This window comes from Mesoplodon mirus, assembly GCF_964341445.2.
Source record: "Mesoplodon mirus genome assembly, chromosome: 12".
NCBI classification, from domain to species: Eukaryota; Metazoa; Chordata; class Mammalia; order Artiodactyla; family Ziphiidae; genus Mesoplodon; species Mesoplodon mirus.
In genome coordinates this window covers 25,409,738-25,423,037 of record NC_138988.1, presented here as the reverse complement: position 1 = coordinate 25,423,037, position 13,300 = coordinate 25,409,738, and the positions used below count along the sequence as shown (strand labels likewise).

General features: G+C 41.9%; 1 protein-coding gene across 3 annotated transcripts in view; it reads right to left on the bottom strand.

Moving 5' to 3' along the window:
• ADAMTS9 (ADAM metallopeptidase with thrombospondin type 1 motif 9) overlaps positions 1–13,300 on the bottom strand; it is a 171,935-nt gene that overhangs the window by 84,022 nt on the left and 74,613 nt on the right. For all 3 annotated transcript variants that reach the window (XM_082639425.1, XM_082639426.1, XM_082639427.1), the window contains exons 22-26: positions 11,775–11,939; positions 7,664–7,783; positions 4,957–5,061; positions 4,657–4,824; positions 2,645–2,914 (exon numbers count right to left, since the gene is read on the bottom strand). In XM_082639425.1, coding sequence (XP_082495551.1) covers positions 2,645–2,914; positions 4,657–4,824; positions 4,957–5,061; positions 7,664–7,783; positions 11,775–11,939 — 828 coding nt within the window. The remainder of the gene's footprint in view (positions 1–2,644; positions 2,915–4,656; positions 4,825–4,956; positions 5,062–7,663; positions 7,784–11,774; positions 11,940–13,300) is intronic.

The window sequence follows — 13,300 nt, the reverse complement described above, 5'->3', positions numbered from 1 at the left end:
CACTGCTCCACCAATGGATGTCACCTTAGTGGGACTGTGTTTTAAGATGCTCTACATTTCCCTGATCAAGGAGTAAGAGGAACGGGCTGCCAATCAGACTTTCCTGGGAATTTGAATACTAAGCAGAGCAACTCAAGGGTCGTTCAGAGTTGAAAAGGGTTCATTAAGACAGAAACTCCTTATAGAAATTATACTGGGGCTTCCCTGGTGGTGCAGTGGTTGAGAGTCCGCCTGCCGATGCAGGGGACACAGGTTCGTGCCCCAGTCCGGGAGGATCCCTCATGCCGCGGAGCGGCTGGGCCCGTGAACCATGGCCACTGAGCCTGCACGTCTGGAGCCTGTGCTCCGCAACGGGAGAGGCCCACGTACCACACACACACACACACACTCACACAAAATTATACTGTAGATACTGTTACATCTAGAGATCAGAGATTGGCATTTGGCCTGGGGGCCAAATCTGGCCTGCAAGCTGTTTTTATAACTGAAGTGTTATGGGAACACAGCCATTTCCATGTGTTTACATAGTGTCTATGCCTGCTTTTGTGCTAAGACAGCAGAGCTGGTTAGCTGCAACAGAGACTGCATGGTCCACACAGCTGAAAATATTTATTACCTGGCCCTTTGCAGAAAAAATTTGCCAACCCCTAGCTAGATCCCTGAAGATGTTCTGGTCCCAGTCTCTACTGGGGCTAAATGAACAGTATTGTTTGTTTTGCTTTCCCTTGAAGGAATCAGTTCCTTTTCTTTTGCTTGCAACCAGAGACCCCTAGTTGGTAACACACCAAAAAACTTACAGAAGGTTCAGGTTTACGCAAAAACATACTGTAAAATGAGGTTCTGATTCCAGAAACTACTGAAAACGTTAGAGTCCCATTCTCTAGTGTTCATGATTCTTTGCTGCCTTTCCTGCTGTGGCAGGCAGGAAGAACCATGCATCCCGAACCACACAGAGGTGTATACACATGACACACTCTCCTGGGAGTAAGTCAGGCACGTCAGCCTAGAGCTGAAAAATCACATTGTCCACCTTCAGCCTCACTTAACTTAGAAAAAAAAAAATCCCCAAACAAAAAACAGGCACAATGAGAAGAATGGTATTGCCCACTGCTGCAAAAAGGTTACCTAATCCTCCCTAATTGGGAACTCTGCCCAAGGGCAGAATCATTCAATCTTAAAGGAATGCATTATCCACAAATGTAGTCCTAAATAAGAATAGCTTTCAGTGCCTTTTTTTTTTTTTAAGTTCTAGTGTTATCATTAGAACACACATGTTTGAGTTGTGAATTTTTTCCACTGGAAAAATCATGGGACACTCAGTGATGACCTCTCTTGATCGCCCTTTAATTTCTCAGAACCCAAATTTCTTCTAACCCAGGCAAAGGAAGCCTCAAAGTGGGAAGTAAGGGAGGAGAATGAGGTGGTAAAGGTCCCAGGCAGATGTTCTGCTTACAACCAACAGGTGCAGTGTGTGAAAACACTCAGTGGCTATCTGCATTCACAGGAAAGTAAACCTAATTTATTGAAACATAACCATGGTGGGAAACTGACAGGTTCCTTCTAATGCTTTTTAGTCCAGAAATAATTAAACACAATTAGCAGTACTAGAAGGAAATGAATAGTAAACAATTAAAAAGAAGACTTCATGAGTGATTAATAAACACCAAACTCCCCATACCTCCCCAGGGTCTCTTGCTACCTTACCCCTCCTGAAGTTCCTTTAGACGTGTCCAGTATTCCACAATAAAATTATTTTTTGGAAAATTATTCAATAAAAATTCTGAAACTTTCGAGAGCATATTTTTCCTTTGAATGCTGGCTAAATATTATTTGTCAAGGTCTTCCTAATTTGAAGGACAAAGATAACGATAACAATAAAAATAATCGTCGACATTTATTAAATTTTCACGATGGTGGGCAGAGTGTACAACACTATATTTGCATTGTTGTATTTAATGCTTACGACAACCCAAGAAAGTTGGAGTTATTGTTAACTTTGTTTTACAGATGAGGAAACAGGCTCCAAGAGGAGAGGGGACCTGCCAAAGATACCAAAATCTGATAGTGCAAGTCCTTGGATCAAACAGAAGCATCTTTCCTTAAAGCTTGTGCTGATAACCATTCAGTTACGGAATTTTCCCTCTAAGCACAGATTTTACCCAGCCTCGTCCTTCTCTCCTAATCCAAGACAATGATCTACTATTACAGATGGCATAGCAATTGTGCCATTTCAAGACTACACTCATCTGGAAAATAGCAAGAAGGAAAATGACTTTCGTTGAAAACTCCCTTTCAGAAAAGTTCTTTTGCCCTTTTAATTTTCCTTCAGGTAGGAGCTGCCTGCCACCTCCAGGATCAATCATCACAGCTTCACATTACCTTCCAGGAAGCTGCCTGATCAAATCATCCAGCAGTGACACCCCCTCCCCTCCACCCAGTTAAGGTAGCTTAGAAGGTGCGGGCAGACTGTCTCAAGTGACACCGCTTCCGGGACTGCAATTAACCTTAACAAATGAAAATGCACAGTGTCAATCCCTTCTGACATAAATATGCTCCAGAGGTGTTTCTAGTTTGTTTCCCTCCAAGCACTACATCAAATGAAAGAGAAGAAAGCAAATTCGCAAAGGCTTCAGGGAATACTCACTGCTCCCCAGGGGCCGGTCCTCCACTGGTTTCCTCCGAGCACGTGGGTGCGGCTAGGGCTGACGCTCCTGGGGCGATAACCCTCGTTTTGGAAAGGGTGCTGAGCGAGGCCACCGTCTGGGGTCCGCTGAGGGCATGGTGACATGGAACAGTCCTGGTCGGTTTCTGGGATATAATCCAGGTCACACTCGATTTGATCGATCATGTGGTCACTGTAGTTGACACAGACCACTTGCCGGGTGGTCCTCCCTTGCCCACACGTCACGGAGCACTATAATGGACGTTCAGAAAGAGAAAGGGTGGTTCAGCCAGTCGCTCAGGCCCAAAACCCTGGCATCTCCCTGTCTCTTTTCTTCCCACCTCATGGTCATTTTCATGGAGAAGCCCTGTCGGCCCAGTACGCAAAATACCTCCCCATCAGCCACTTCCCACCATCTCTGCCATCACCTCCCTAGTCCAGGCCACCGCCTTCCCTTGCCAGGACTATTGCAGTAGCCTTTCAGCTGGGCTCCTGTTTGTAATCTTGACGTCTTCCTCCCAACCCAAGTCTGTTATCCACATATCATAAAACATGACCCTTGCAAACAATAGTCAGATCGTGTCATTCACCTAGTGACTTCCCAATTCACTGTGAATAATGTCCACAGTCCTTACCTTGACCTAGTAGGCCCTTCATGATGTGGCCACTGGCTACCTTTTTGACACATCTCTTACCACTCTCCACACTGCACTCCAGCCCCATGGGCCTTATGGATGCTTTTTGAGCAGGCCAAGAACACCCCCGTCTCAGGGTTTTTGCAGCTGCTCTACTTTCTGCTGTACAACACGGATATCCATGTGGTTCACTGCTTCACTCCATGCAAGCCCTGCTCAATGCAATGTGAGGCTTTTCTGACCACCTTGGCTAAAAGCACATCACCTCTTTCTCTCTGCCATTACTGTGTTTGACCTTTTTTCTGGTATGTATCAGTATCTGGTGCTATATCATATATTTATATCTTTATTGCTCACTGACTGGAATCGCCATTGGAATGATCTTCATAAAGGCAAGGACTTTCTTATTTGTCAGTCACTGCTCTTCCTAAATACCTGGTAGACAGGTAGACAGATGGATCTGATAGATGTACGTGTGTATGTTTGAGAACTCAGGGCGTGAGAGTGAGATTATCTACCATTTACTGAGCACCTTCTTTGTTCTAAGCATTTAACAGACAGAAGCTCAAATAATCCTTACAACAGCCTTATAAGGTAGATATTCTTTTTGGCCTCTTTTAAGAGCAGAAGAAACTGAGGTTCAAGGACTAACACCAGACTGCTCAAGGTCATGCAGCCAGTTAATGTCAATGTCTGGATTTTTACACATCTCTGAATCCACCTCTCAAATTTCATATATGTATTATGGTATTTATTGAGATATTCATCTCCATTCTCTTCACCTGTCCTAAGCTCTGTATTTCCTGGACTTGGGAGCTTTTGCAAGACAGAAAGCAGGAGTTACCCGAACACAAAGGTTTTTCTACTTTTATAAAAGTCCACAGGTGGTTCCTGGTGTGCACAGGAGGCTGGGTCCCCAGCATTGCCTGAGGGTTCCTACTTCTCCCTCTCAGCAGGGAAGCCAGAGGCACAGGACTTGAAGGGACCATGGGATGCAGGAGGCACCCAGATGCAAGTTGAGGCCCTCCCCTTACTCCCCCCACTTCTCCCTGCTACTTCTGGTACTCCACAAGCCTACTACATTCTAATGTGACTTGGCTCAGTTAAGACTGCATTTTCCAACCAGCCCAACAGGATGTGGGCTTAAGGGGTTGTAAGTTGATTTACACATTTTTAGAAAATGTGCATTTCTTGCACATCTGGCTAAGATTCATACCAGCTGCACATATGCGGAGACGAATATCTCACAACCAAGTCCAATTCTAAAACAGTGCCCGTTGACCTTGGGGACCCACGACTAGTCATCCTCCTTACAGCTCCCCCAGTCCTCTCCCAATTCCAAAGAATTCACTTGCTTACCGGGTTCCAGTCCAGAGCCTTCCACCGGCCACAGTGGGTCACAGAACATTCCTCCTTTGCCACTGGTCTAGGGAGGGTTGCACAGGCACTCTCGTCAGCCACAGAGCCATCGTCGTCCCGACAGCTGACATATCTCATCCGGGTACCTTTTCCACAAGTGGCTGAGCACTGGGTGTTGGAATAAAACAATGCAGAAATGTTATCTGAAACAGTCACTCACTGGGTAGAAACCTACTTTCTCAAGTCATGTCAGAGAACATCTGCCTTCCCTCCCACCCTCTCTACTTCTTCCGTTCTTACTGGCGTCCAAGACCCAAATCGCCACTGGGTCCTTGGAGCACTGTGTGTGCTTCTCCTTGCTTCCGGGGCAGCGGGGGGAGGGTGACAAGATGGTAATTCACAGTCCTAGACGCAGATGGGAAGAAAAAGCCAAAGTTACCTTTCAGTCATGGCGTATACAAATATAAGGACTAAGAATTCTAAGGTATCAGACTTCTGGGTGATTTGGGGCAAGTCACGTGACATCTCTCGGCCCCCAACTACAAATTCAACTGTGAAATGGGATATAATCTGAGTCCCTTTGTGGGTGCCTTAATACAAAACCACATTTATTTACCTGTTTGTGTGAAGAAGATATTGTAAAATGGCACACAATTTAGGAAAGAGCAGCATACCCTTTAAAAATGATTGTTAATTTTTGAAAACATTCTGCAGGCCAATTTCTGTTCCTACATTTCAATTCACTTCCTAATCAGATTTTGCTAACCATGAACTTGCTTTCCGAGTGTACCCGCAGATAGCTCCTGAGGCCCCGAAGAAGGTCAACTCTAGACACAAGAGGTGCGTTCAATATCACAAAGCCTAGAATTTATATCACACCCTTCAATCACTCAGAGGCCATTCCTATGATGGATTGAGGTTATCCATGCGTAGGTAATATTCCCAGCTTTCCAAATGGGACATCGGAAGTACACACCTGTTCACAATCATTCTCAGCCTCAGTGGTTATCAAATGTTCTTGGATTAAATACATACCCGTTAAATGCCCAGGATGCCCTGAGCACAGTGCAAAGTGCCGGAGGCTCAGTGCTGAAGTGAGTTTAGGAAGTTTAGCAACTGAGCAGGAAATTCTGTTACTTGGTTCAGACCTTGCCTATTCCTCTGCCTGGGGTCCAAAGAATGGCACAGGGAACTCGTCGCACAGTGAAAAGTTTATTCACATGCGGCAGCTGCAGGAGCTGCCCTACAGTCAGTCCATGGATATTACTGAATAACTTAGAAACGTATGTTGTGGATCTCTAAGGGAGTCGCTAAGACCTTACTTTCTGCGTGTTTAGCTGTCACAGCTAATTCCCAGGCAATTATCATGCAGTGGGTTGGAACATTTCAATAAAAAAAATAAAGATGACACAAGTCACAAGCAGTGTTTGGTTAACTGATCAGCAATGACAGCATGAACAACACTGCCATATTCATTTCCTTCTTTGAGACTCTGCATCCATCAACAACACACGTTGCCAAGTAGTAGACTGAGGGCACTCAGAGCCGAGGCAGTAGAGTGGCCAGATGGGGCCTCAGAGCATAACTTCTGGGTGTAGTCTGGGTTCAAATCCGGTCTTCTGCAATTAGCAAAGCTGATCTGCAAAGCCAAGTCTTCTCTTAACATATTCTCCTTACACAAATGATGCCAAAATCAAGGTCCACATGGAATAGCGTGCTGGTGAATGATTACCAACTAGCTCTCTCGAGAAATAAGGCGTGCTTATGCGTGTGTACAGATATGTATGTGTATATACATATACACATATTACATGCACCTATGCATGTATATATATGCTTGTTTATTATAAGTTTTTCTGATATAAAGAATGTGTAGCATAAAATTTACATATAACAATAAAATATACAATTCTTTATTTTAAATTTCTTAGAGCCAATTGATTCTCACAGAATACTTTCGTTGTTTTTGCTGAACTCCTGAATCTGTGGCTGAACGATGGTTGTCGTTGCTGGACAAGTGTAGTTCTGACACGAATGTCAGTTGATATTTTGTTTACATTTAAGAGTATCATGAAAGAGAAACAATGAAGATGTATGTCAGAACTTCACTCACTCACCCAATGACATGAACAATTTCTTTGCTGAACCAGAAAATAATTTTCAAATACTAGAAAAATATTTCCTTATTTTTTTATGCTACTTACAACATAACAGCTACAGACACAAGACTTTTAAAAGTTTAGTCTGCATTATTAACATTTGTTCCCTCACTTTTTTGAGTCTAAGCAATCAATACAACAATCAATTAAACTCTGAATTACAGCATCTACTGATTTCTGTGGTGTAAGTACTCTCACCATGGCCAATTTCAAGCTACCAACTTGATATCAATGAACACAGAGTTAAAAAGGGATGTGCAGCAGCTCACCACTGTACAGTATTTCCACCATGAAAATACATACAAATGTAATGTAAATCAGAGTAAACTACAGGAAAATAATTAGAAAGGGAAAAGTGAGTATTTCTCAACTTTTTAATATCATCTATTTATTTATAGGTTTTTACTTTCAATTTTTAATAATGGCTGAATTTAATAACCAGCTTGCAAAATTTCTGAAAATTTACCAACCATCGCTTGTGAGCTAGAACAAGCCAGCTCCAGCACATGCAGCCTGAACATATGATACTATTTGCCAAACCCTACGTTGAAATCATTAAAAAAATCTAAGTTCAAGAAAACCAGCCCAAAGAGTCAACCTTTGCCACCCAATAAGAATCAGAATCAAGCCTACATACAATTCCAATAAGCAGAGAAGAACAAAACTGGTACATCAAAATATTAGATCCAGAATGTATCAAATAAGTAAATCTAGAACAATTTAGTTAGTCTACTGTTTCCTCTACCTACATACTTAACTATGAAAGGACTTCACTTTTGACTGAGCTCCTGGGAAGTTTTGGCATCAGTGCCCAAAGCCAATAACTAATTTTGACAAAGGAAATTTACCTGGGTATCAGTTGGTCTAGTTGCTGCATTGCAGTCATTGTCATCCACCACTGACATGTATGTCCCAATGATGCATTTCACTGCTCTTAGCTGGTATCCCTGTCCACAAGTGACACTGCACTGGGGAAAAGAAATAAAACAGAAAGTATATACAATCTAGCCAATGTTCTCTTTCCCTAACTTTACCTATAACATTCTACAAGAGAAAAAATATTTCCATCATAGTGGGCCAGAGGGCTGGTACTCAAAGATATTAGGTAAAAGCAGGTAATCCTACTCTGTACAAATTATACTGATCGATTATCAAGATATTACACGGAATTATTTCTGCCTCCCATTGGAATTATGTTTGTAGGAGTTCAGTTCCTTGACTGTGAACCCCTGGAAGCAGGGGAGTACATTTCAATCATTTTTACATCTTTCACACTCTACCTAGCAGAATGCTGTGGCTAAAATAGGTACTTTATATAGTTATTTGACTTCTGGAAAATTTTCCTAAAGCAATTTTCAGAGTTCACATGAATATTTTTGTATAAGAATGGTCTTTGCAATATTATTTATAAAAGGCAAAATATTAGAAACCACTTAACTAGGCAAGAACCAAAAGTCAATTAAATGCACCATGGCAAACAGATCATAAGGAAAATGTAGCCACTAAGCCTAATTGTTAGATTTAAAAAGCATCTAAAAAACAATAAGTAGAGGGAGTGACGTCATGGAAATGGCAGTTCAGGAAGCTCCAAGAGTTGATCCCTCCACTGAAGCAACTATGAAGCTAGCAAAAAATGGCAGAATCTTTTTTTTTTTTTTTTTTAAACTCTGGAAGCTAATCAAACACTTAAAGCAACTCGGTAGGTGCTTACTGCCAAATTTCAGTAGGAAAGTGTTGAGACATTTTTGCTTATTGCCCCCCTGCCATATTACACGTTCCTCTCAAATGCACATGGAACATTCTCCAGTACAGACCATATATTAGGCCACAAAACAAGTCTCAATAAATTTTAAAACCCTGAAATCCCACAAAGTTATCATCTCTGGCCACAATGGAGTAAAGTTAGAAAGAAATAACAGGAGGAAAACTGAAAGATTCACACATATGTGCAAATAAAACAACAGAGTCTTAAATAACCAGTGGATCAAAGAGGAAATCACAAAGGAAATTAGAAAGTACTTTCAGATGAATGTAATCAAAAATAAAACATAAAATTTATGTTTTAATAAATATAAAGATGCAGCAAAAGCAGTGCTCAGAGGGAAATTTGTCTGTAAACACATATATTATTTTTTAAAAAAAATCTCAAATCAATAACCTAACCTTACACCCTAAGGAACTAGAAAAAGAACAAAGTAAACTCAAAACTAGCAGAAGGAAAAAAAAAAAGACTAGAATAGAAAAACAACAGAATCAACAAAACTAGAAGTTGGTTCTTTAAAAAGATCAACAAAATTTATAAACCTTTGCCTAGACTGACTAAAAAGAGAGAAGACACAAACAACTAAAATCAGAAATGAAAGCAAGAGCACTGCTGCTGACTCTACAGCAATAAAAAAGGATAATGAAAGTATGGTGAACAATTATATGCCAACATGTTACACAATCTAGATGAAACACACACTAATTATCCAGAAACACAAAAATCACAAAACCTGACTTAAAAATAAACAGAAAGGGCTTCCCTGGTGGCACAGTGGTTGAGAGTCCGCCTGCCAATGCAGGGCACACGGGTTCGTGCCCCGGTCTGGGAAGATCCCACATGCCGCGGAGCAGCTGGGTCCGTGAGCCATGGCCGCTGGGCCTGCGCTCCGCAAAGGGAGAGGCCACAACAGTGAGAGGCCCACGTACCGCAAAAAAAAAAAAAAAAAAACAAAAACAGAAAATTTGAACAGACCTATAAGAAGTAAAAAGATTGACTCAGTGATCAATGACCTCTTAATAAAGAAAAGTCCAGGACCAGATGGCTTCACTGGTGAATTCTACCAAACATTTATAGAAGAATTAAGTACTATTCACTATAGCCAAAAGGTGCAAACAACCCAAATGTCTGTAGAGGGATAAATGGATAAACAAAGTACGGTATATCCATACATGGAATATTATGCAGCCATAAAAAGGAATGAGGTACATATGTGTGCTACAACATGGATGAACCTTAAAAACATCATGCTATGTGAAAGAAGCTGGAGACACAAATAGTCATGTATTGTATGATTCCATTCATATGAAATACTTAGAATAAGTAAATCCATGGAGGTAGAAAGCAGATTGTTGGCTGCAGGGGTGAAGGGGAAATGGGGAGTAACTGCTTAATGAGTATTTTGGGGTGACAAAAATGTTTTGGAACTAGATAGAGGTGGTGGTTGTACAACATTCTGAATGTACTAAATGCCACTGATTTGTTCACTTTAAAATGGTTAATTTTGTTTCGTGAATTTTACTCCAATTAACAAAAAATTGATGAAATACAATCCTATTCTTAGTTTTTATAACATAAGGAGATAATCATAAATGTATTAACTCTGCAGTGTAGAGCTAGGAGTGTGGTTTTCTTCTTTTTGCTAAATTACTTTTTGCAAAACTTCTCTTACGAACATGCGTTATTCTTCAATATTTTAAGAAACAGTCTGTAGCCCTGAATTGCATGTTCAGTCAAAGGAAGGACAAATTTCTGGCTAGGACTGACCTGGTATAAACACACATTAAAAAATAGGCCTTTTAGGGCTTCCCTGGTGGCGCAGTGGTTGAGAATATGCCTGCCAATGCAGGGGACACGGGTTCGTGCCCCGGTCCGGGAGGATCCCACATGCCGTGGAGCGGCTAGGCCCGTGAGCCACAACTACTGAGCCTGTGCGTCTGGAGCCCACGCTCCACAACAAGAGAGGTCACGACAGTGAGAGGCCCGCGCACCATGATGAAGAGTGGCCCCCGCTTGCCACAACTAGAGAAAGCCCTCGCACAGAAACGAAGACTCAACACAGCCAAAATAAAGAAATAAATTAATAAACTCCTACCCCCAACATCTTCTTTAAAAAAAAAAAATAGGCCTTTTAGTTCTAAAAGATGTTATATTCAAATCTTAACAGTGGCCCTGAGCTGTGCTCTCCTCCTGTTATTATTTACAAGAGCTAGCAGATATAGACAAAAAAGGAGGCAAGATCTGAGGCATGAGTGGACTTTCCGTGTTTAATAAGTGTGATCAAACATGATCAACCATTCTGACTAAGGATGCTGTATACATGGAGAGGAAGAGTGCCAATGTAAACGGTAGAAATTTTAAGGGTGTAGTAATAAAGCTGCTCTCATTTACTGCACGTATGTTGGAAATGAAGACGTAAGCTAGGGAAGAGGCTGTGGCTCGACAGGGTGGAGGGAGAGTCGTTCTTAAAGAGATTACCCAAGTGACAGCAAGCAGCTGCTTTGCTTCTCTTGGGAACGTGGAGTGCTACTTAAATAGTACCCGGAACGCTTTTGCTTCTATATTAGGAAAGACTTAATTCCAAGAGTAGTGGTTTCTTAAATGCAAGCCCAAGGGAGACTTTCACTCTCTCCTTTAAGAACAGTTCAAATGACTGGGAAACCTACACTGGGGGCTTGGAAAAGATTCTTTCAAAGAGAGGTGATTCCTGTAACCTTTGATCTAATTAATTCTGTTTGAAAAGTCTGAATAATTTATGAGAGGTGAACGTAGGAATCAGGACACTGGGAGCCAAAACATCCCTTCCAAATCCCAGTCCAGACCCTCCTGCCAAAGACACTGGCGCTGGATCACATTCTGTAACAGACCCACAGCTGCACGCTAGTAGATAACATCAGCCAGGCACGAGATCTGTTGTGAATTTGTTCAAATTCGTGTGTGCTCAAGCTACAGTTTTAACCCAAGGGCGAAGACACGCACGTGGGTCTGGAAAAGGAATAATCAGCTCCAGGAGGCCAAGCGGCAACCCTCAGAAGTGGGGCAAAATGGTTGCAGAGTTTCCATCACTTGGCGCCACGGAGGTGCAGTGCATGCCACATGCCATAGTGGTTAAATCCCGGCCGCTGGAATGTCCCTCTGCAGGCCCGCTCCAGATAAGAAGGAAAGAATGCAGTTAAGAACTTTATCATTCAAAATACCTGTCCCCAGGGACCTGCCTGCCAGGACGCACATTCTGGCTGCTGACAGGTCTGCATGGAGGCTGGCTTGGTCTCAGAGTCACAGATTCTATCGTTTAATCGATCTTCGCCAAACTGACACCAGACCTGGCGGTGCTTATGCCCTTTTCCGCAGGTGACCAAGCACTGTAATAAAAGGTACAGCCAGTCAGGGTCATTTCTGAACAATGTACTGTGGTTCCCGGGGATTAGTCATTGATTAACAGGACCAGGTATGCTCTTTTCCCACAGCAATTCCTCTCAGACATTGCAATTTGTAAATACATCAAGGTTCATGCTTTTCACGCATTCACTCATTCGTTCATTCATTCTGTATTTATCCAGGCTCTGGGCCAGTTTCAAGCACAGAATAAACTTAACACAGCATTCATGGTTTGGTAGCATAAGAGTTAAGGGTGGGGAATTTACGAGTCAGACTACTAACCTAGTTTTTAATCCTAATACTGGTTTTTAATCAGCTATGGATACTAAGTGATCTCCCTGTACTTCAATTTTCTCATCTGTACAATGGGGAATACAATAATGCCTACTGCCAGGAACGGTGAAAACTAAATAAGAAAAATCCAAGTGAAGTACTTAGCACATGCTCATTCAATGAGTCTTAAATATAATCTAAATAAATAAATAAATAAATAAATGAATAAAATCGGGCTTCCCTGGTGGCGCAGTGGTTGAGAGTCTGCCTGCCGATGCAGGGGACACGGGTTCATGTCCCGGTCCGGGAAGATCCCACATGCCGTGGAGAGGCTGGGCCCATGAGCCATGATCACTGAGCCTGCACATCCAGAGCCTGTGCTCCGCAACGGGAGAGGCCACAACAGTGAGAGGCCCGCGTACCGCAAAAAAAAAAAAAAAAAAAAAAAAAAAAAAAGAGAGAGAAAACTATAATGATCCCCAAATCTCACTACCTACCTAGGGATAATTATTATTAAAATTTTTCTGTTTTCTTCCCAGTCTTTTTAGCTATGGAATGTTGGATCATACTGAATATATACTTTGATATCTCCCACTTCCATTTCCTTAAGTATTTTTGCAAAGGTCTGTTACTTAATTTGAGATGATACTTTAGCTAGTATTAGCTATCTAAGTAGAACTTAAACCCAATACCTTCTTTCATCTTTTTTTTTTTTTAACTAAATACTAGAATTGAAGCTAAAGGCCACTTAGTTAACGGAGAACATAAGAACTAGGTTTGTTGTTAATTTGTCCAGGAGTCAGACACTGTTAATCACATGCACTGTTACTTGTCTGCCATTTCAGAGGCGTTAATAGTATTCTTTTACGATTGGGATTTTATTTAATGTTGAGAGTAAACAGTTAATATTGCACTTGCATGGATGAGATAAGGGAATGGATGCAGAAGCTGTAGCAGGGAAATACCTCTTTCCCCACATTCCTGACTTGGCCCATAAATAAGGCAATTTCTGTTCCCCTGCCACTTGCTCCCCTGAAGAAAGGTGGAGGGGGGCACTTGCTCGGTGAGAATC